At 41.8% G+C, this 25100-nt stretch overlaps 1 protein-coding gene across 8 annotated transcripts in view; it reads right to left on the bottom strand.

Moving 5' to 3' along the window:
• The window catches only part of elavl4 (ELAV like neuron-specific RNA binding protein 4), a 117267-nt gene that overhangs the window by 15444 nt on the left and 76723 nt on the right, over positions 1 to 25100 (bottom strand). For all 8 annotated transcript variants that reach the window (XM_072574264.1, XM_072574260.1, XM_072574265.1 and 5 more), the window contains one exon: positions 12896 to 13121. In XM_072574264.1, the coding sequence (XP_072430365.1) occupies positions 12896 to 13121 (226 nt within the window). The remainder of the gene's footprint in view (positions 1 to 12895; positions 13122 to 25100) is intronic.

Here is a 25100-nt window from a genome sequence, read left to right as displayed (position 1 = left end):
ACTCTGGATACAGCATTGACTGGGTGGAGATCTCAGACAAGGTTGCCAGGGTCTTGTGTGGTCTCTTCTGTTGGTCCTCCAGGAAGACAACAACCTTCCTTTGCATCAGGCCCTGGGGGTCCCTGTCAGAGAATCATTGTGCCACCTTCCCTTTCTTAACCAAGTTCAGAATCAGTCTGCAACTGAGCAGGGCAGCTTTGAAATGCTGGCACTACAACAAATATACTGAGTGATGAATTGTTCTGGGAATGATACATGCTAAGCTGGGGTCTTAATTGGATGTGAGGGATGTCATAGAGATGGTGTACATGGTTAACGAAGCAAGCTTGGCAGAATACTGGAAGAAATATTGCAAGGCCTCAAAGTAGAAAGCCCTTGAAGAACTCAATGCAACTCAGACTTAGCCAAAAGAAGCATAAGACTTTGCCCTGGTCCAAGGCTCAGCCAGTGAACGCTGAGATAAGTACTGCAAGCACAAGACCTTTTGTTTTTGTAATCTAAAATCTTTTTCGGGACTGTTGAACACTCCAAGAAGGGAATAAATAGAATCTTTAAGTTAGCAGCCTCATAAGCTGACCACTGTTAAAAATACTAGCTCAGACTGCTCAGATTGAAGCTGAGGCAGAAGCAGTCATTGAATGCTACTGCATTAAAAATGAGGTGCTGATGAGGAACTGGAGACACCTCTGTAAACAAGGCGTGAACAGTGATCCCCCAGGTTATGGTGCTGCTGAGGAACTGTTGGAAAATATTACAGCTCGTGGATGAAATGCGATGACTGAATCCGGATCAGCTGTCATGCTCACATAGTTGGTCTGAATAGGTTTTAGATTCTAGTATTGGTTCCAAATTTCTCCCTTTCAAACTGTAAAATTTAACCATATTGTAGCTATTGCTACCAAGGTGGGCTTTTACTCTGAGGTCATTACTTAATCCTGTCATATTACACATTAGGAAATCTAATCTAACCTGCACAATTACATAATATGCTGCTCTCAGAAACAATTTTGAAAGCATTCTATAACCTGCTGGTCTAGATTACTACTGTCAATCTGACTTTCCAGTTCATATGGAGATTGAAGTCACCTATCATTATTTCTACCCCTTTATCAAAAGCACCAAATATTTCTTCTCTTATTTGTCCCATAATGTTATTACTATTAAGGACCTGTAGACTATTTCCACGAGTGACTTATTTTCTTACTATTCGTCACCTTCCCTACATTCTGTTTTCCTAAACCAAGGTCATCCATAACTATTCCACAAATTCCATCCATGATTAACAGCGCTACTCCTCCACCTTTCCCAGGTCCTTATTCTTCTTGAATGTCATATCCCCATCAATATGCCTGACTAAATCGTCTTCATTCTGCAGTTAGATTATTCTGTGATCAAATCATATTTGTTTATTTCAGTATCTGCTTTCAACTTGTTTATTTTATTATTTATTTAGAATACAGAGCCTTTAGTTTTGTCTGTTTGTTATCTTAGCAACATCTAGTTCTGAATGTTTGTTTATCTCGTAGGTTTCTTTTTCTCAATGTTCTTTCCTCTGACCCCCATTTCCTGTATTACTATTTTCCTGTTACACTTTATCTCTATCCTTTGAAATGCCACATATTTTCACATTTGATCTCTTGTTGATTGGTTTAAAATCCTCTTTATTTCCCTAGTTATGCAGTTCACCAAAATATTGGTTCTAGCACATTACAGGTGTAGGGGCCCTCAGTATTGGCCCATGAATCGGAACCCACTTCTCCCACAACATTCACTGAGCCACATATTCTTCTCTCTAATTTTATGTATCCTAAGCCAATTTGCGCATGGCTCAGAGAATAATCCAAACTTTATAACCTTTAAGGCTCTGCCTTTTAATTTAGAGCTATGCAGATCCACTTTCCTAGTTCTATCAATGTCACTGGTACCTACATGGACCATGACCACTGGATCCTGTCTCTTATCCTGCAAGATCCTTTCCAGCTCTGAGCAGATATCCCAAAACCTGACACCAGACAGGCAACACAACTGTCTGGACTCATACTCTTTGCTGTAGGGAACAACATAATTCCCCTCAGTATATTGTACTCTACTAGTACATTCCCTGGAGTTCCCTTTACTGAGGCAACTACTGCACCACAATGCTGTGGTCAGTTTGCTCATCTATCCCATAGCACCTGCTCTCTTCTAAAGAGGCTGAGAGAACCTCAAACCTACTGGCCAACTGCAGAGGATGGCACACCTGCATTCTGGGTCCTCTTATTTGCCTCACTCACAGTCAGACCGTAGTGTCCTTGACCAGTGACTAAATCAGAAGACCCTATCCTAAGTGATGTGACAGCCTTCTGATATAAGGAAGCCAGGTATGTTTCCTTCTCTCCCTTACATCAGTGTCTGTAGCTCAGCCTCCAGCTTGTAAACTCTCGAGCTGAAGCAGCTTAAACTTCAAACTCGTATTGCACATGTGTTTGCTCTGGATTACAATTATTTCTAGGGGCTCCTGTATACTACAGCCTTGATACATCATCTTAGTGGGCGGCACGGTGGCACAGTGGTTAGCACTGCTGCCTCACAGCGCCAGAGACCCGGGTTCAATTCCCGCCTCAAGCGACTGACTGTGTGGAGTTTGCACGTTCTCCCCGTGTCTGCGTGGGTTTTCTCCGGGTGCTCCGGTTTCCTCCCACAGTCCAAAAATGTGCAGGTCAGGTAAATTGGCCAAGCTAAATTGCCTGTAGTGTTAGGTAAGGAGTAAATGTAGGTGTATGGGTGGGTTGTGCTTTGGCGGGGCGGTGTGGACTTGTTGGGCCGAAGGGCCTGTTTCCACACTGTAAGTAATCTAATCTAATCTGCTAACATGATGAAATATAATTCATGACTCATTTATTTATGTTGCTTTATATATATATTTGTTAACTTTACCGCCAATTTATATACCATGTTAAAATTTAAGAATAGAAAAGATCTTAACAACTAACCAGAGACTCACCAAAGAGTGTAGAACAAAAACCAATTCCAGTCAGCTCCAATGAATCTAGATTTGTACCTCGTAAATGGTGGGCAGGTTTTGAGGAATTGGGAGATGTGTCACTCACTCCAGAATTCCAAGCTTTTGGCCTCCTCTTGTTGCCATAGTATTTATATGGCCGGTCCAGTTCAGTCTCTGGTCAGTGGCAATCTCCAGGATGTTGATAGTGGGAGAATTCATAGACACACAGAAAATAGGTGCAGGAGTTGGCCATTTGAACCTGCACCACTTTTCAATACGATCACGGCTGATCATCCAATTTCAATATTCCACTTCCGCTTTCTCTCCATACCTCTTGATCCTTTTAGCTGTAAGATCCATGTCCAGCTCCCTCTTGAGTATATCTAACAAACTGGCCCCAATAGCTTTCAGTGGGAGTGAGTTCCACAGGTTCATAACTTTATGAGTGAAGGAATTCTTCTTCATCTCAGTCCTGAATGACTTACCCTTTATTCTTAGAATGTGACCCCTAGTTTTGGATTTCCCTAACATCAGGAACTTTCTTCCTGCATCAAATCTGTCCAGTCCAATCAGGATTTTATATGTTTCTATGAGATTCCCCCCTCATTCTTCTAAATTCCAATGAATACAAGCCCAGTTGATCCAGTATTTCTTCATATGTCAGTCCTTCCATTCTGGGAATCAGTCTGGTGAACCTTCGCTGGACTTCCTTAATAGCAAGATTGTCCTTCCTCAGACTAGAAGACCAGATCTGCACACAATATTCAAGATGTGGCTTCACCAAGGCCCTGCATAACTGCAGCAAAACATCCCTACTCTTATACTTAAATCCTCTCACTACGAAGGCCAGCATGCCATTTGCTTTCCTCACTACCTGCTGCACTTGCATGTCAACCTTCAGCGACTGTTCCACCATGACACTCAGGTCTCATTGCACCTCACCTTTTCCTAAACTGCCCCCATTGAGATAAAAAGCTGCCTTCCTATTTTTGCCACCAAAGTGGATAACTTCACATTTATCCACATTATATTGCATACGTCAAGCATTTGCCCACTCAGTCAACTTGTCCAAATCACCCTGCAGCCTCTTACCATCCTCCTCACAGGACACACTGCCACCCAGCTTAGTGACAACTGTAAATTTGGAGATATTGTGTTCAAGTCCTTCCTCCAAATCATTAATGATTTATGTGAACAGCTGGGGTCCTGGCACCGAACCCTGCGGTATCCTACTTATCACTGCTTGCCACTCTGAAAAGGACCTGTTTATTCCAATTCTCTGCTCTTCCTGTCTGCCAACAAGTTTTCTATTTAGCAATGGTAATCCTACTGAATACCAAAGTGAGTTGGATATGGACAAGTTTGGATATTGTCCAGGTCTTGCAGTATATGGGCAGGCACTGCTTCAGTATTAGAAGAGTTGCAAATGGTGCTTAACACTGTGCAATTTTCAGTGAACAATCCCACTTTGTACTTTATGATGGAAGTAAAGTCATCGATCAGGAGGTAAAATGGTTGGGTCTAAGACGCTATCATGAGGCACTCCTGCAGTGATGTCCTGGGACTGAGGTGAATGACCGCAAACAAGTACAACCATCTTCCTTTGTACCAGCTCTGATTCCACCAAATAGACCATTTTTCCTCCACTTCTTTTGACTCCAGTTTTGCTAGGTCTCTTTGATACCACATTAGATGAAATGTAGCCTTGATGTCAAGGGCTCAATTCACTTCTGAAGTTCAGCTCTTTTGTCCATCTTTGGACTAAAGCTGTAATGAGGTGAGGTGCTGAGTGGCCCTGGTAGAACCCAAACTCAGCATCAATGAACAAGTGCCACTTGACAGCATAATCACTGCTACTTCCATCATTTTGATAATACTGAATGTAGGCTGACCCAGTGGTATTTGGCCAGGTTAGATGCCAGTATTGCAGCTGCACTGGAAAGCTGGGTTAGGCCTACAGATAATTCTGAAGTTTCACAAGTCTTCAGCACTGTTGCCAGAATCTTGCCAGTGCCCATAACCTTTGCAGTATCTGATCGCCACCTGCTGTTTCTTGATGTCACATGGAGTGAATCAAAGTGGTTAAACACTGGCATCTGTGATGCTGGGGACCTAACTTATCCAACTGATTGCTAATTTTAATTTGAGTTACTGTTTCTAAAACTTATCCCAAAACATAGGTTAAACTTGCCAGTAGGTTAAACTTGCCAGCAGGCACAGTGCTGATCTTGCATCCTTGTTCACAAGATGGTGTAAGATCCGCAATTCTCTAGGCCTCTAACAGTACCCAAGTCTTGGGGAGATTCAAAGATTATGATCTGTATCTCCACAATTTCTACCCTTCTATCCTTATTCAGGTATACATTGATCCGGTCCTGATACTTTTAAATGCAGCCAATCTACCTAATACACTTTTGTTATCAAGTTTTGGCCCATCAATGTATCAATTACCTCCTCTTCCATTACAATTTGGAAAGCATCTTCCTCCTTGGTAAAAATTGATGCAAAGCATGGATTACTTCTATCTCTGTCTTCATGTCCAATTCCCTTCTTTTGATCCTGAATCAGCATCCGTTTTCCTTTTATGTTCGGATTTCCTTTTATGGTAGCTCTCAGACTCTTTTCCTATTTTGCCTTCGCTTCTCATGTTTCCTTTTTACTTTTAGCACTTCCCTCTAAGGTTCCCATATTCAGTCCAGTTCTCATTTTTATTATCTATTTCCCCACTATAATATGCATACTTTCTTGTGACATCTTACTTTGTTTCGTTTGCTATCCAGAGAGCTCTACTGTTCAGCCTTCTGGGAATGTACCTCGACCATGCCCTAATTCCTTATAGTCTAAGTCTTATGCTGGGTTGTCTTCTAAATGTCTCCAATAAAGTAATAGCAGATGACTCCATTTTTGGATTTCTGTTTGAGTGAGTCTTTAATGTTACGTGGTCCAAGTTGACCTGCAATTCATGGACATCAGTACAGAGTGAGATGTTAAAATATGTGGTGCCACCCCCATTCATGCTGTTGTCTTTATAAGAATTGTTTGTACTGAATATAATTGACCAGGAAAAGGAAAACTTATTTTTACTGTCAGTAAAACTTACTGTCAGTAACCAGCTTTTGGCTTTTGAAGTCTTAGCTCCTCTGCCTTTATTATTGTAAAACCCAAAATATATCCTCTTTAATGGCATCCCATTGTTCCATTACAGTCATCCGCAATTCTTTAATCCAGGTCAAATTTGTTCCCAACCCACTAACGTTCCGTCCCCCATTTAATTATTTTTACTTTGGACTGCTCCTTGTCCTTTTTTAAAAGCAACCTAAACCTTGTGATTCTGTAATCACTGTCCTTAAACGTTCCCTTACGAACACATGATTTATTTGCTCCATCTGATTTCTCAGACCAGAGCAATAGCTCCTTTTCAGGTTGGAAACATTGGATCTACAAAATTTTCCTGAACATGGATCAGAATTCCTCGCTGCACTTTACACTATAACTTCCCTTACTCTCTTAGGATAATTAAACTGCCTAATTATAACTACCTGATAATTCTTGTGCCCTTGTAATTTTTCTATGAACTTTTTTCTCTGCATCTTTCCCAATAGTTGGAAGTTAAGAGAACAGATACAATAGTGCAATGGAAACTGCAGTTGATGTGGTTTACATGGACTTCAGTAAGGCCTTTGACAAAGTCCCACATGGAAATAGCAGCCCATAGGATCGAAGGCAGGTTGGCAAACTGATTGAAAATTGGCTTACATACAGAAGGCAAAGTGTGATGGTGAAATGTTGTTTTTGTAATTGGAAGCCAGTGACCATCAGTGTAACATAGGATTTGGTGATGGGACTGTTGCTGTTTGTTGTTTACATTATTTCCTATCTATAAAATCATAGAGACATATACATTAGAAACAGGTCCTTTGGACTACCATGTCTCTGCCAACTAGCAAACACCAAACTACACAAATCCCATTAACCTGTTCTTGGTTAATGTTGGATGTGAATGGTTAATTAGAAGGTTTAATTAGTAAGTTTGCAGATAACACAAAAATTGGTGATATTGGTGACACTGAGCAGATGACCTCGGGCTACCAACTAATATTGATCAGCTGGTAAAGTGGGCAGAGCCATGGTAAGTGCAAGATGATGCATAATCCTGCTTAGTGCAAGATGATGCATTTTCGGATGTCCAATAAGGGAAGGATACACAAAATGAATGAAAGGTCTCTAGCAAGTATTGAGGAACAAAGGAACATTGGTGTACAATTACATAGTTCCTTGGAGGTGTCAGCATGGGTAGACATAGTGGTGAAGAAGGCATATGGAATGTTTATCCTCATTTGCTGGGCTGTAGAATATAGGAGCAAGGAAGTCTTGTTACAACTTTATAAAACATTGGTTAGGTCATAAATGGAATATTGTGTGCAGTTATGCTTGCCACACTATTGGAAGGATGTGATCACACTGTAGAGGGTACAGGCAAGATTCACCAGTATTTTGCCTGGGATGAAAAGTCTCCCTTATGAGGAGAGACTGGATAGGCTGGGTTTATTTTCCTTGGAGCAGAGGAGGCTGAGGAGGATTCTGAAGTACTTAAAATTATGAGTGGTATAGACAGACTGGATTGTGAGAATCTCTTCATCAAGGCAGATGTATCTAAGACCTGAGGGCATATGTTTAAAGGTGAGGAATATGTGGTTTAGAGGTGATTATGAGAAGAATTTTTTCACCCAGAGGATGGTAGATATATAGAACATATACTGCCTGAGAGAGTGGTGGAAGCAGATATTCTCGCAACATTTTAAAAGCATCTGGATAAGTACTTAAAATGCCAGGATATAGTATGATATAACCAAGTACAGGTTAATGGGATTTGTGTAGTTTGGTGTTTGCTAGTTGGCAGAGATATGGTAGTCCAAAGGGCCTGTTTCTAATGTATATGACTCTATGATTTTATAAATAGGAAGTCAACAGTCTTTGTCACGTAGAGAATATGGAGTCTGAAGCTCAGTTTATGGTTGAACAAGAATCCTAGTCTAGTTCAGTCTGAGATAATTGAACATGAATGTAATTCTTGATAGGGAAATTGATTTTGTAGTACGTCCAAAAATCAATGGTTTCAATTTTGCTACTAATTGGGAGAAATTATATCCATGACTGGAAATCAGGTAAATGGCTTGAAAACCCTGAGGCAGGGAAACTGTACAGAGAACTACTGTCAGGATATATGTCAAACCTGACCCTATGTCTACAGATGATAAACATAATATTTCCAGATCTGCCGGGATTGTTTTAAAGGTCAGGCTGGGAAGAATTTTGGTCAATTATGTGTTGGGGCTTAATAGTCAGATATGTTCCCACATCTTGATGCTTCTTCCAGAGCTCGCCAGCACTGGCTGATTCAGAGCCAGCAGCGAAGGGTAGACATTCTGATAATTGAATGCATATTGTGAAAGGCTTGGGCACCCTGATGGGAACTCTGAAGTAGCAAATGGGTCCTCCCACAAAGGAATAAGCCCAGCAAGTGCCCAGAGGTGGCTTGCTTGCGACTGACCTAGGGGATACAGGTGGCTTTCTATTTTAACCCCACTGGAGCTGCAGTCTTCAGTAGGCATTATCTGTAGCCATTAGTTATCCTGTAGCTGGGTTTCCTGCATAGATATGACCTTCAATCTATGATCAAAATTTATTTAAATGACATTTAAATTTTTTAGAGAGTGCTTCAAGGTGGAGTTGCCTTAGTGTACCTCTGGCAACCCACACCTCTTACAATGGCTTCAGTCAGACCAGGGTTGGAACACAGAAATGGTCCCAGCCCCATACTTCTATTCTAAACGAAGATTCAGCCCAGTGATGTCTCAGAGGAGGGGCTGAAGGACAGATCCTGCCAGGATTTCATAGGGGAAGCCACTGCTGAAGATTATCTGGTTGTATCAGGTAACTACACGTGAAAACAAAAAAAGCAATATCGCAGTGTTGGACTAAAAGAGACAAGGCATTGGACGTTGTACCAAAGGTTATAAAAAGCTTGAGGATGACAAGGAGGGTCACCATAACAGATGATATCATTTGTGAATTGAGCTGGAGCCATGTTAGTGCTCTGCCAGGTGTGTAAACCTAATTAGTCAGTTTCAAACCTGGAGTTGCAGGAGAAACGTGCACACATTTAGGAGGTGATTAGAACTTTGCAACAAAGAGAGATGAACTGATAAATTAGAAAGGTACAGAGTTTAGGGTTTTTTTGAGGAAGGGTGATAATCCATATTTTGAAAGGATGGGGGTCATTGACTGAGGAGAAGGAACCATTCATAATGCTAGTTGGCATGGGGGTTAAAAATGTTGAATGTTTACAGATTTGCAGAAAAGTGGGCTTGGGAAATAACAGGCAACTCTAATGGATAAAGTAAACTGACGGTGGGCAAGAAGTGCTCAGGAGAGATACTGGAGAGAAGCTGAATTGAGGGTAAAGGCATAGAAAGAAAGGAATCAGCCTATTGTAAATGCAAAGCAGTCCAAAGACTTCCTGCTAGAAGGGGAAGGGAGAGAGAGAAATTAAAGATTAAAAATTAAAGGATAGTGCAGAAACATAGCCAGGACCTATTTTCATCCTCCAGGAATATGTTAGACTAGTGTGTGGTTTTGGCAGTTCATATGAGGACTGACGTAGTCGAGCAGATAGGTGATGGATAGTCCAAAAAAATTGGACTTCAGGGATCAGCTGTGGGATCTATACTGAGGCATTGACAAGGATGGAAGCACGTACACATTTTGCTCTGAATGTGGACGTGGAGGTTAAAAAATTAATGAGCAGATGAGTGGCTAGATTGAAGTATTGGGGCAATGGAAGTCCAAAGACTGGGCAACTGAGATGTTTGATTTGATTTATTATTGTCACATGTACCTAGGTACTGCGAAAAGTTTTGTTTTGCATGCAGTACGGGCAGATCATACCATACGAAGATCATAGGGTGATAGAACAGAGCGAGGAATACAAAGTTACAGCTACAAAGAAGTTGCACAAAAAACAAGATCAATATTAGATTTGAAATTTGAGAGGTCCATTCAGAAGTCTAAAAACAGCGGGGAAGAAGCTGTTCTTAAATCTGTTGGTACATATGTTTTAGCTTTTGTATTTTCTGCCTGACAGAAGAGGTTGGAAGAGATTATAGCTGGGGTGGGACTGCTCTTTGATGATATTAGCTGCCTTGCGTGATGGACTGGGCTATCTTCACAACTTTATAGTTTCTTACAGTCCTACGCAGAGCAGTTGCTGTACCAAACCATGGTGCATCCAGATTGAATACTTTCAATAGTGCATCTGCAAAGTTTGTTGACAGCCTTTGAAATTGGGTTGAATGAAGATAAGCTGACATAGGTGATGAAAATAAAGGTAACAGTTACAATTGGCTTTTTCTGTAATAGAGGCAACGGGAGTACTAAACGAAAACTTCACTTCAGTATTTACTGTGGAGAAAGACATGGAAACTAGGGAACGCAGGGAAATAAATATTGATGTCTTGAAATCAGTCCACATTACAGAAGAGAAGGTGTTGGAGCTGTTAAAAAGCATAAAGGTGGTTAAATTGCCTGGACCTGATCAAATGTATCACAGGATTTTGTGGGAAACTAGGGAAGAAGTCGCGGGGCCCCTTGCAGAGATACTTGTATCATCTACAGCCATGGGCGATATGCCCGAAGACTGGAGGGTGACTAATGCTGTGCCTTTATTTAAGAAAGGCTGCAAAGGAAAAGCTAGGAAACCATAGACATCAGCAGTGGATAAGCTGTTGGAAGGGATTCTGTGAGACATGACGTACATGCATTTGGAAAGGCAAGGACTGATTCGGGATAGTCAGCATGGTTTTGTGCATGGAAAATCACGTTTCACAAACTTGGTTGAGTTGTTTGAGGATGCGACCAAGAAGATATGAGGACAGAGAGGTTGACATTGTCTACATGACTTTAATAATAATTTTTGACGGCTTTTGCATGGTAGACTGGCCAGTAAGGTTAGATCACATGGGATTCAGGGTGAACTTGCCAATTGGATACAAAATTGGCTTGACGGCAAGAGACAGAGGGTGGTGGTGTATGGTTTTTTTGGACTGGAGGTCTGTTCTGCAGGGATCAGAGCTGGGTCCATTGTAATTTGTCATTTTTCTAAATAATTTGAATGAGAATACAGCAAGCGTGGTCAGTAATTTGTGGGATGAGACCAAAATTGGTGGTATACTAGACAATGAGGAAGGTTATCTAAGATTACAAAAGCATCTTGATCAATTGGGCCAATGGGCTGAGGAATGGCAGATAGAGTTTAATTTAGATCATTGCGAGGTGTTGCATTTTGATAAGCCAGATAAGGGCAGGACTTGCACAGTTAATGGTAGGGTCCTGGGAAGAGATTGAAAGCTTCAGGAACATAGCTCATTGAAAGTTGCATCACAGTAGACAGGATGGTAAAGAAGGTGTTTGGCATGCTTGCCTTCATTGCTCAGGCCATTGAGTATAGGAGGTGGGACATCATATTGCGGTTGTACAGGACGTTGGTCAGGCCACTTTCGAAATACTGCATACAATTCTGGTTGCTGTGCTACAGGAGGGACATTATTAATTTGGGGAGGGTGAAGAAAAGATTTAAACGTTGGTTGCCAGGACTGGAGGGTTTGAGTTTTAAGGAGAGGCTGGATAGGCTGGGACTTTTTTCATTGGACATAGGAGGTTAAAGGGTGTCTTGATAGATTTTATAAAATCATGAATAGCATAGATAAGGTGAATATCAAAGGTTGTTTCCCTAGTGCAGGGGGGCTCAAAACTAGAGGCATAATTTTAATGTGAAAGGACAAAGATTTAAAAGACTCCTGAGAGTCAACATTTTTAAAGAGGATGATGCATATGTGGAATGAATTGCCAGAAGAAGTGGTAGATGCAGGTACGGTTACATTTAAAAGACATTTGGATAGGTTCATGAATAGGAAAGATATGGAGGGATTTGGACCAAATGCAAGCAAGTGGGATTAGCTTAATTCAGGAAACTTGGTTGGCATAGATGAGTTGGACTGAAGGGTCTGTTTCCATTCTACATGACTCTATAACTCTTTTTAGTCTAATGCAGTCTTTGGTGATCCAGGCCACATTCCCTGGTCTGAATCTCCATGGCCTTTGCAGTTGGAATCATGAAGTAATGAGTCCCTGTAAGAATCAGGAGGGAGGAACATCCAGTGCAGGTTCTGTTGTACTGGGCTGCTGGACCCACAAGTGAGCACTGCTATAACTGAAATGCTAGATCTTGGCCAATGGAAGCTTGAAGTCTGTGTATATAACTTTAGGAGAGAAGCTTGATTCCAAGAAAATATCACACTTACTTGACCCAAAAACCAGTATAACTGAAAATCTGATCATGACTTAATTGCAATACTGAATCCTTGCCTTAAAATATTAAGACAGTAAGCCCAATCAGTGAGTTAGGTCTCCAAATTTGATGGGTTGGGTCATGAACACGTCCTGTTTTATATTCTTAGAACAGGTATGTCCCAGAGGACTTCCTCTTGAGAACCGAAAACAAAAAGTGTTGCTGTATGGAAAATCTGCAAGTTTCACACTGACATTTTAGCTGTTGCTACAGCAAAGCATGTAGTCCAATGGTCAAAATATATATCTTAATTAAACTTCTTTGAGAATTATGAAATAGGATGTAATAAATTATAAAACTTTACTTAAATGGATGCTATTTTGCTGGTAAGAAGTTCAAATTTAAATCATAAACATTTCAGTTTTTTATTTTACACAAAATAAATTTTATTTGGAAGTAATGACCAAAATTAATATAAATATCATTAATATAATTAAGACGTTAGTTTTATCCTAAAATAAATCTGTATAAAATAGAAGCCAACTAAAATGTATGTTTGTTATTACCTGAACCTCTGAGCCTGATGATGCAGGGGCCCAGGATAACGTCTGCTTGGTGATTGATACAACTGTGAGAGTAGTGCTTGGCTTGTTTTCTGGCTGGGATTATTGGCAAATTTCACAGTTATTGGTTCTGTAGCACCGGAAGGTTTCTGCCCATTCAGTCCCTTGATTGCTTCCTCTGCTTCTATTCGTTTATCAAAACGGATGAACCCAACTCCTCTAGAAACACCTGAAAGACATTTGAGATGAACAGTTTTTTTTGCATATTTATCATACTGCCACAAATGTGTGTCATTTGTAATTTGTTGTCGATGCAAAAAAGAAGAACCGTTTCAGTTAGGGTTCTTCAGATCAAAAATCATAAAGTAGCAGCAACAATTGCTCTCTAAATCATCAGAGCTTAGTAGATACCACATCTGCCTCTAAATGACCATTTACCTGAGGGCCTCACCCTCAGGTAACATTAAAAGGTGCAGTACAGTTAAAATACAGTCTCATTATTAAAATATGGATTTTTGAGGTCAGTTGGACTCTGGTAGGATATGAGAGCTGCAGACATTAAATTGGAAAACAAAAAGAAAATATTGCAGGGATACTGGATATCTGAAATAAAAACAGAATTTATTGGAGAAACCCAGTAGTCTGGTAGCTAATGTCTTAAACTGAGTTAATTATGTTAATGATATTTATATCATCAGAGCTTAGTAGAGAGAGAAACAGAGTTAACATTTTGATTTTAATATGACTCTTCTTTTAGACTCATTGTGACTGGGCAATGCAAATAGGCCTGTGTTAAGGGGTGGTGATGGCATAGTAGTATTATTGCCAGACTATTAATCCAGAAACCCAGGTAATGTTCTGTGGACCTGGGTTAAATTCCTGCCATGGTGGAATTTGAAATTGACAGAGGTCTAATGATGACCACGAAACAACTGTCAGGAAAAAAATCCCCACTTAGTTCACTACTATCCTTTAGGGAAGGAAACGGCAATCATTACACATGACTCCAGACCCACCGCAATGTGGTTGACTCTCAACTGTCCTCTGGGCAATTAGGGATGAGCAACAAATGCTGGCCTAGCCAGCGGTGCCCACATCCCATGAGTTTAAAAAGAACACTTGTAGTGGTGCTGGTGACTGAATGATCCCCTTCAAATCTTTGACAAATTGTACATCATACCTCTTCATCACTGAGTTTATGTCTTCTTCATTAGCTCAACATTCAAAAGACTCATTTATCTCAAACGGCCATGGGTGAAAATTTCCATAGTACAAGCTCAGGAAGTGACTTACGCTGTTTTACCTAGTTGAGATGAACATGAAAGTTGACTTTTTGCATTCTTGTGCTGGTAGGTTTGGAGACAGGCAACCAATTGCAGGAGGAATTATGTGTCCCAGCTGGCATTTTTCCTGCTGTGTGTGGGGGCCTTCAACTCAAGAGTTAAAGGGTTCATGCATCAATGCCAGAGCAGTGTGCAAAAAAAGAGTCTGAACAACTTTGGCCGTGATATATTTTCATCAAATATCCATCTTTATGAGAATGGCTCATTACAACCCACTCAGCTGTGCCTGTCTCTCACAGATTGCCAATGTTCCAGATCTCATCTCTGATCAGTTACAGTAGCCAATTTTCTGTCTTTAATAGGATAGCAAGCACAAAGGCATCCAACTGGCAAGTTGCCACCCAGACAACTGACTTGCCACTGCCAGCATGTGGCATCATAAGGCATTTGAAGGGGTGGGCACTTACTCCTCCATGAGAAATACGGAGAAAGTGATACAACTGGAGCTATCTGTTTCTAGGAGTACCTTTGAGCAGGCCGTCTAGTTTCTGAAGATGCGATTCAGGGTCAGGATTAGTCAGATGAAACACTGCAATACACACCTGCAAGGGTCTCCTTCATTGTGGTGGTCTGCTGAGCATTTCACAACGTGGCCCTCCAGAGATGTGTGAATATTGAGGGTGAGGCCCTGGAGGGATACAACTCATCAATGGAAGTGAAGCAGCAGGTAATAGAAGTGAAGAATGAAGAGGAGGAGGAGATGCAGAACATCAAAGCTGCTCCAACTATTCAGGGAGATGACCAGGTTTGGCGCAGGGTTCAAAGATTTCATCAATATCAAGTTTCAACTGAACACTTCTAACCCAAGGTGAATGGGATTGTACAGAACCCAGTTTGATCTGTCAGTGCTAAAACGTCTATTGAAGATGCAGCTTGCAAAACTAAAAACTTACTGCCACAGGATGCACATCTGATCAGAGGTTTTACTGTCACATGGATGAACCATCGATTTCTTTCACAACTTTATACATCTTTGTTTGTCTCACTATTTAGAAAAGGAGGCTCACATATCTAGCTTATGGTGCAATTACAGGAAGAAGACACATCAGTATCCCCTCAATGCGCTCTGTGATGTAATGCCTGCATACTCAGACACTTCTACACAATGCTACCCCCTGAGCTCAGATGAAGTAGAGAAAAGTTGGTCATGGCTGGCCTGCCGGCAGCTGTGATTGTAATATGGTTGTCTGTGTTGTGAAGGTGTCATTGAGCGCATCTCCTGAGGCTGTTACATCTGAATCACTGTAGGGACAGACTCTTTCTTCAAATTCTGCTTCACACAAGCTCCCTCCATCAGTGGGGGTAAGGAGGTTGATGATGACAATGAGAGCAGGCTTCCTCATTCTTCTCTGTGACATCGTCAGCTCTTGTCTGGGGATTTGGATAACTGGAGGGAACACCAGCTGGAATGAAAAACATAAAGTGCTGCAAAAACTCAGCAGATCTGGCAGTATCTGTAGAGAGAGAAATTAGTGTTTTGAGTCAACTTCAGTCACTGGATATTAACTCTGTTTCTCTTTTTACAGATGCTGCCAGATCTGCTGAGTTTCTTGAGCATTTTCTGTTTTTGTTTCAGATTTCCAGCACCTGCAGTTCTATACCAGATGTATTGCAACTGATATCCCCTTCAGACATCCCCAAGCCATTAGCGACACTGACTGGTCCAGCTTCAAAGTTTGGCATGCATTCTTGGCCATCAATGCACAGTTGGGAAGGCAATGGCCTGGTGGTATTATTGCTGGACTATTAATCCAGAAACTTAGCTAATGTCCTGGAGATCTGGGTTTGAATCCTGCCACAACAGATGGTGGAGACTGAATTCAGTAAAATGAATCTGGAATTAAGAATCTACCGATGACCATGAAATCATTGTCGATTGCTGGAGAAAAAAACCCATCTGGTTCATTAATGTCCTTCACAGAAGGAAATCTGCCCTCCTCACCTGATCTGGCCTCTATGTTACTCCAGACCCACAGAAATGTCATTGACTCTCAACTGACCTCTGAAGTAGCCTAGCAAGTTGTACCAATCATGACGAAGTCTCAAAGAAACGAAACTGGGCAGATCACCTGGTATCGGTCTTGGCACTGGAATGGACAGAAACAGCGCTATTGACCCTGAAAAATCCTCCTTACTAACATCTGGGACCTTGTGCCAAAATTGAGAGAGCTGTCTCACAGACTAGTCAAGAAAGAGCCTGACATAGTCATACTCACGGAATCATACATGACAGACAATGTCCCAGACACTACTAACACCATTTTTGGATACATCCTATCCTACCTGCGGGACAGATCCAGTTGAGGTGGTGGCACAGTAGTATATAGTCGGAGTTGCTGTGGGATTCCTCAACATTGACTCCAGACCCCATGAAGTTTCATGGCTTCAGGTTAAACACGGGCCAGGAAAGCTCCTGCTGATTACCATACACCCTCCTCCCTCAGCTGATGAATTGGCACTCTTCCATGTGGAACAACACTTAGAGGAAGCACTGAGGTTGGCAAAGGCAGAAAATTGTACTCTGGGTGGGAGATTTCAATGTCCACCACCAAGAGTGGCTTGGCAACAGTACTCTGATCGAGCTGGTCGGGTCCTAAATGTCATAGACGCTAGACTGGGTCTGTGGCAGATGGTGAGGGAACAACAAGAGGGAAAAACATTCTTGACCTCAATCTTACCAGTATGCCAGCTGCAGATGCACCTGTCCATGATAATATTGTAAGAGCGACCACCAAGAAGCCCTTGTGGAGACGAAGTCCTGCCTTCACATTGAGAATAATCTACATCGTGATGTGTGGCACTACCACCGTGCCCAACGGGACAGATTTCAAACAGATTTAGCAACTCAAGACTGGGCATCCATGAGGTGTTATGGGGCCATCAACAGCAGAACTGTACTCCAACATAATCTGTAATCTCATGAACTGGCATATCCCCCACTTAACCATTACCATCAAGCCAGAGGATCAACCCTAGTTGAATGGAGAATGCAGGAGGGCAAGCCAGGAACAGCACCAGGCATACCTGACAATGAGGTGTCAATATGGTGAAGCTACCAAACGGGACCACTTTTATGTCAAATAGCATAAGCAGCAAGTGATAGACAGAGCTAAGCAATCTCATGACCAACAGATCACAACTAAACCATGCAGTCCTGCCACATCCAATCGTGATTGGTGGTGGATGATTGAACATTTTGGAAGAGGAGGGGGCACAGTGGCTTAGTGGTTAGCACTGCTGCCTCACAGCACCAGGGTCCCAGGTTCAATTCCAGCCTCGGGTGACTGTCTGTGAGGAGTTTGCACATTCTCTCCATGTCTGCGTGGGTTTCCTCCGGGTGCTCTGGTTTCCTCCCACAGTCCAAAGATGTGCAGGTCAGGTAAATTGGCAATGCCAAATTGCCCATAGTGTTAGGTGCATTAGTCAGAGTGAAATGGGTCTGGGTGGGTTGTCCTTCAGAGGATCGGTGTGGACTGATTCGGCCAAAGGGCCTGTTTCCACACTGTAGGGAATCTAATCTAATCATTCAAATATCTCCATTCTCAATAACGCAAGAATCCAGCACATCAGTGCAAAAGGCAAGGCTGTAGCTTTCAGCCAGAAGTGCCAAGTGGATGATCCATTTCAGCCTACTCCAGTGGTCCCCAGATACCAGTCTTCAGCCAATTCAATTCACTCCACATGACATCAAGAAGTGGTTGGATACACTGGATACTGCAAAGGCTACGGGCCTTGACAATATTCTGGCAACAGTACTGAAGACTTGCCACTCCCCTAGCCACGCAGTACAGTTTCAACACTGGTATCTACCTGACAACGTGGAAAATTGCCCAAGTATGCCCTGTACATAAAAAGTAGGACAAATCCAACCCGTCAAATTATTGCCCCATCCATCAACTCTCAATCATCAGCAAAATGTTGGAACATTGTCATCAGCAGTGCTATCAAGCAACACCTGCTCAGCAATAATTTGCTCAGTGATACCCAGTTTGGGTTCTGCCGGGGCCACTCAGCTCCTGACCTCATTACAGCATTGGTTCAAACATGGACAGAGGTGAGGTGAGAGTGACAACCCTTGACATCAAGGCTGCATTCAATCAAGTGTGGCATTAAGGAGCCCAAGCAAAACTGGAATCAATAAGTATTGGGGGCGAACTCTCCGGCGTTTAGACACATAGAAAGATGGTCATGGTTGTAGGAGGTCAGTCATCTCATCTCCAGGACATCTCTTCAAGAGTTCCTCAGGGTAGTGTCCGAGTCCAAACCATCTTCAACTGTTTCATTAATGACTTTGTCTCCATCAGAAGGTCAGAAGTGGAGATGTTTGACGATGATTGCACAGTGTTCAACATCGTTTGTGACTCCTCAGATACTGAAACAGTCCATGTTTAATGCAACAAGATCTGGACAGTATCAAGGCTGGGGTTTACAAGTGTTAGTGACATTTGCATCACATAAATGCCAGGCTGTGACCATCATTAATAAGAGACAATCTAACCACCACCCCTTGACATTCAATGGTATTACCATCACCAAATCCTCCACAATCAATATCCTGGTGATTATCATTGACCAGAAACTCAACTGGATTTACCACATAAATACAGTGGCTACAAGACAAGGTCAGAGGCTCGGAATACTGCAGTGGGTAGCACATCCCTGACTCCCCAGAGCCTGAGAAAACCATCTATAAGGCCCAAGTCAGGAGTGTGGTAGAATACTCTCCACTTGCTTGGATGAGTGCAGCCCCAACAACACTCAAGAAGCTTGACACTGTCCTGGAAAAAGCAGTCTGCTGGATTGGTATCACTTCCACAAGCATCCATCCCTTCACTACCGATGCTCAACAGCAGTGGTGTGTATTATCTATGAGACGTTCTGCAGAAATTCACCAAAGATTCTGAGACTGCACCTTCCAAACCTACAAACATTTCCATCTAAATGGACAAGGGTATCAGATAAACGGGAACACTACTACCTTCAAGTACCCCTCCAAACCATTCACTGTCCTGACTTGGAAATATATTGCTGTTCCTTCACTGTCACTTGGTCAAAATTCCAGAATTCCCTCCCTAATGATATTGTGGGTCAACCCACAGCAGGTAAACTGCAGCGGGTCAAGAAGGCAGCTCACCACCACCTTCTCAAGGGCAACTAGGGATAGGCAATAACTGCTGGTTAGTCAGTGATGCCCATATTCCACAAATGAATTTTTTAAAAAGTGCATGGATTCCAAGAACTGCGTCATGGCCTTCTGTGATCTTGAGCACTCTGTCACTGGAAGAGCTCATGTGCTCAAAACTTGAGCCATGGTGGCACAAATGAAGTGAATAAACTCCTTAATTTTTTTGTTCATGACCCCACACTTCCCAAGGGAATTCTGACGTATGCCAGCACATCTGCTGCTGCTGTTGATCTAGATACAGCCTTCTTTCCAATGGACCGTGCATTGGTGCCCAATTTGAACAAGGATGTGGCTGTCCTCCATCATCCAAGTGTCCCTCTTATAACTGCAACTGCCTCTGACACATCCTGTTGTGCATTTGCAATATGGTCCTCACCCACTGCCTGCACATAATGACCAACAAAGGTGATTGTATCTGCACTGAAGGATCATGTAATTGTAGTGATATGACAGTGCTTCTTTTGTGCTTGACTGCTATGGCTCTTAACCTAGTGGTGGTTAGGGCAATATTTGTTATTAATACCTAATTAGTTAATTATGAATCACTATTGTATCTGTGGGAGACATGTTGTGACCATGAAAGTTAAACTTAGTGAGCAGAAGCCTCTGCAGTACTTAAGCTTCTCATTGCAACTCATTGCTTGGTATGCCGTCCACCATGAATGTCCATGGTGCCGAGGTCATTGCTGACCTCTTATGGCCTGAATTTCACCGGGGTGCAATCAGGTTAAGATTGGGATCCAACAGTATTTGACCTTCTTCCAGGCATAATGGGCCTGTTTCTTCAAGGACAAAAAGAGAAAAGGCACAGCTGGTCCATTTGGACACTATCAGCTGTTCTTTTTCATTAGAAGCTGAATATGACTCAATGTCAATTCAAAACTACCAAGGTTCTGAGCCAAGGTTCTGAGAAGTAAGCAAATAAGATATTTTTATAAAGGTGTGGGTGTAGTATACCTTTAAGAGAGTAAAAGCTAGCAGTGATAGCACCAAGTGTTCTCAATAAGACACAATGCAACATGTGCTCCAGCTACTGGGGTAGTTGGCTGCCTGGAAATGCCAAAACAGATTCAAATTAGGCCAATCAGTTTAAATGATACCATGAAAAATACTAAATTACAACCAAGTTTGAATTGAGTATATCGACAATTTTAAAAGGCAATGACATAATCTGATGCTTTGGGGTATAAGACCAGGAAAATTGAACAGCTGGGAGGAGAACTGTCACCAGGCCAACAGCTGTAGACTGCTAGTCAGAACTCTGAGAGGTACCTGTCTAGAGAAGGAGTTTGCACAGAGAAAAGCCTCAACACTGACCTGGGTAGCCAATCTATGGACAAAGATAAAGAGAAGATTCGACCACTGGTTGGTTTTAAAATTTGAGTTTTTCTGTAAACCTTAATTGGGAGTTTAATCGGACTAGTATTATAGAAGGGAAAGTCAAAGATAGGTTAGAGGAAGGAGTTGTAAATAGTTGTGAGTTGATTATTCTCTGATATACTTTAAGAAATAAAGTTGTTAATTTTTACTTTAAATAGTCCTTGGCCACTTTAATTTTTACAGATTACTGCATGGGATAAATCTTTTCTGTGTTGCTGGCTTTTAATTAAGCAGGAGGGTTTACCCTGTGTCATAACAGTTTCGGGGCTTGGGTCCATGATTTGAACTGGTTTAGATAGATTTGAATAGATCTGGGGGTATGAAATTTCCCAGCAGATTTAAACACTTGCAGGTTAGTGTCCTAGATCTTTAAATAAAATATAGGGGAGGCAATTTCTTTATGTTCAGTGACTTGTGGTTGATTAAATTAAAAGTGAGAGAAATGGCTCTTAAAATTGCTAAAGAGGTTCTGGAATTTTGGCTCTTAAAATTGCTAAAGAGGTTCTGGAATTTAAAGATGTTTCTCAAATTTGCCAAGAAAGTTTAGAAGAAAAGAAAAAGGCCATACTTCTAGTTTTAACAAATATGTTAGATTTGAGTATAACCAAGGACAAAAGTAAAGATGAAATTGTAAGGGAGTTAGTCAAATACTTAGGTGTGTCAGTGAAACAGACAGGTGCAGTAGAGGTAGAAAAACTTAAATTACAATTAAGGAAAATTGAGTTAGAAAATGAGCAAAGGGAGAGAGAGGAAAAAGAGAGAGAGAAAAGGTTCTTAGTTGAGCAAAGAGAGAGAGAGAAAAGGGAGAAAGAAAGTTCTTAGCAGAGCAAAAAGAGAGAATTTGAACTTGAGAAGTTGCGACTTAGTCAGCAAAGTCAAATAAACAGATGGAGATTAAAAGGGAAAATAGTGATATATACAAATATGCCAAGATTCTGCTAGATTTTGATGAGAAAGATGTTGAAGCCTTATTAATTTCATTTGAAAAATTGGCTAGGCAGATGGAGTGGTCTGAGGATTTATGGGTAATGCTAGTTCAGACTAAACTAATGAGGTATTTGCCGCACTGTCCGATGAGGTGTCAATGGATTATGAAGAGGTTAAACAGGCTATTTTAAGTGCTTATGAATTGGTACCAGAAGCATATAGACAGCAGTTTAGAAACACAAAGAAGGAACCAGGTCAGACTAATGTTGAGTTGGAAAGAATTAAACATAGTCATTCTAATCGATGGATACGTGCTTTGAAAATAGATAAGAATTTTGAGGCTCTAAGACAGATTATTTTGCTGGAGGAGTTTAAAAACTCACTTCCAGAGATGGTAAGAATTCACGTGGAGGAACAGAAAGTTCAGGAAGTGACAAGAGTAGCAGAATTAGCAGATTGGTGCATAAGACAAGCTTCCGGCCAGAACTTCATCCTGTGAAGATAGAAAAGCTGGGAGAAGGAGAGATCCTACTCTACGAAACCAAGAGTAGAGAGTACTGGTAAGAATTTACCACATGTTAAAGAAGCACAAGAGGGTGGACAGGAGGTGAAAGGCCTCAGGTGTCTTCACTGTATGGAGCTGGCCACAGAAAATTACAGTGTTGGTAGTTTCAGAAGGACACAAGGAAAAGGTGTTTTCACTGCCACGGGTCCTTAAAGAAAGGCGCCGTGGGAAAAGATGTGGCAAAAGAAGCTAAGTGAGTGGCATTAGTGAAGGTAGTAAAGGTAACCCCAAGAACAGCTGAGGAGCTGCAGGGGAGCGCACAGCCTAGGCAAGGGGCTGGGTATGGAGTTAGTACCTGATCTCTACAAAGAATTCGCCTTTGTGGGTAATGTTTATTCAGAAAGAACAGGGTAGAAGGACAAGAGGTTATAATTTTGAGGGATACAGGATCTAACCAGTTGCTGATAGTAAGGGATGAGCAAATGTGCCCTCTTTCTGATCTGTTACCCAAGAGTGTGATAATATGTGGGATAGATGGGCAGAAATTTAGCGTTCCCTTCTGTAACATCAGGTTGGAGTGCCAACTTAAGACTGGGGAAGCTACAGTGGGAATGATTGACAGAGTGTCAGTTCCAGGAATTCAGGTTGTTGTTGGGAATAATTTGGCAGGATCCAAGGTGGAAATGACACCCCATGTTGTGGAGAAGCCCAAGGAAGACCAAGAAACTGAGGAGTTAAAACAGAAATATTCTGGTCTTTTCCCAGACTGTGTGGTAACCAGATCCCACTATCTTAAGTCACAGCACGAAGCAAAAAGTAAAGAGAAAGATGAAGAAACTGAGGTTCAATTAGCGGATAACCTGTTTGACATAGTGGTGCAGGAAAAACCTGAACAGGCAGAGTCAGACAGAAGTGTTTCATCCTGAAAGGCTCAGAGACTTGCAAGAGCAAGATAAGACAATAAAAGAGATATATGAGGATGCGTACTCTGAAAAGGAGGCAGAGAATATTCTGGTGGGTTATAAAATCCTAACGCAGAAATGGAGATCACGGCAGGTTAGTGCAGGGGAGAAATGGCCAAGGTGCAGCAGATTGTGTTGCTGGTAGCATACAGACAGGTAGCACATGAGCTACCTGTAGGAGGTCACCTAGAGGTACGAAAGACTCAGGCTAAGGTACAAAAACATTTTTATTTGCCTGAAATGCACAAGGATGTGGTTAACTTTTGCCATATGTGTCATGCATGCCAAATAATAGGTAAGCCACAGGCGGTAATAAAACCAGCACCTTTGTAGCCAATTCCTGCATTAGAAGAACCTTTCATGTGGGTTATAATTGATTGTGTAGGTCCCCTACCGAGAACTAAACGTGGGAACCAGTGCTTGTTAACCATAATGGATGTGTCTACCAAATTTCTGGAGGTAATTCCATTATGGAGCATCACGGCAAAAAAGGTGGTAGAGGAGTTAGGAGCTTTCTTCATGCAGTATGGCTACCCAGAGAGATTCAGTTGGATCAAGGGTCAAATTTAACTGCTAGTCTGTTTAAGGAGGTTATGGATAGCTTAGGTATACAGTACTTTAAATCCAGTGCATATCATCCTGAATCCCAGAGACCTTTAGAAATGTGGCATCAGACCTTGAATTGGAGAAGCCGGTGTTGGACTGGGGTGTACAAAGTTAAAAATCACACAATACCAGGTTAGAGTCCAATAGGTTTATTTGGAAGCACTAGCTTTTGGAGTGCTGCTGCTTCATCAGGTGGTTGAGGAGAATAAGACGCAAAATTTATAGCAAAAGTTTACAGTGTGATGTAATTGAAATTATATATTGAAAAAGATCTGGATTGTTTGTAAGTCTCTCATCTTTTAGAATGACCATTTGGTTTCAGTTCTTTCATATGTAAATCGCAAAACTTTTTTTAAAAGTTACATTCTCAAGTGAACTTTAACAATTGGTGCCATGTCAGTCCAAATAATGTATTGAAGGTGTGAGGCTATCTGTGCCCACAATGGTCAGACTGATTCTAATCCAAAAAACAGATTTACAGAATCTTACATGGATTCATGCAGTTTTTGAGCAAAGTAAAATGTAATTCTGCAAGTACAAATTCACCCCACAAACTTATATGTGCATGTGTGTGTGTGTGTGTGTGTGTGTGTGTGTGTGTGGTGGGAGGGGGTGGTTATAAGTGTGGGTGAAAGGGTGTGTATGGAGTGTATGTGTGAGTGTACAGTCACACATACTGCAAGTGTGTGTGTGTGTGTGTAGGAGTGTCAGTGTGTGTGTCCGTGTGTCCGTGTCCGTGTGTGTGTGTGTGTGTGTGTGTGACATGAACCCAAGGTCCCGGTTGAGGACAAAGTACAGCCTCAGTACTCAACACCAACAACTGCCAATCTCCGAGCACCATTCTATGACTTATCTGCTTTATCCTCAATCACAATGTCTTCACCTTTGAGAACCAGTTCTTCATCAAGACACATGGAACAGCTATGGGGACCAAATTTGCACCCCAATGTGCCAACATTATCGTACACAAGTTCGAACAAGACTTCTTCTCTTTACAGGATCTCTAACCAACACTATACATCAGGTATATTGACGACAATTTCGTCCTCTGGACCAATGGCAAAAAATCACTGAAACAACTTCGCAGTGATATCAATGAGTTTCATCCCACCATCAAACTCACCTTGGACTACTCTCTATTATCTGTCTCATTCTTGGACACATGCATCTCCATTAAGGATGGGCACCTCAGTACCTCACTCAACCACAAACCCACAGATAACCTCATGATGCTACACTTCTCTAGCTTCCACCCGAAACATATTAAAACGGCCATCTCCTTTGGACAAGCCCTACGCAT

This window comes from Chiloscyllium punctatum, chromosome 7, assembly GCF_047496795.1.
Source record: "Chiloscyllium punctatum isolate Juve2018m chromosome 7, sChiPun1.3, whole genome shotgun sequence".
Taxonomy (NCBI): Eukaryota; Metazoa; Chordata; class Chondrichthyes; order Orectolobiformes; family Hemiscylliidae; genus Chiloscyllium; species Chiloscyllium punctatum.
This window is presented reverse-complemented; position numbering and strand designations above follow the sequence as displayed.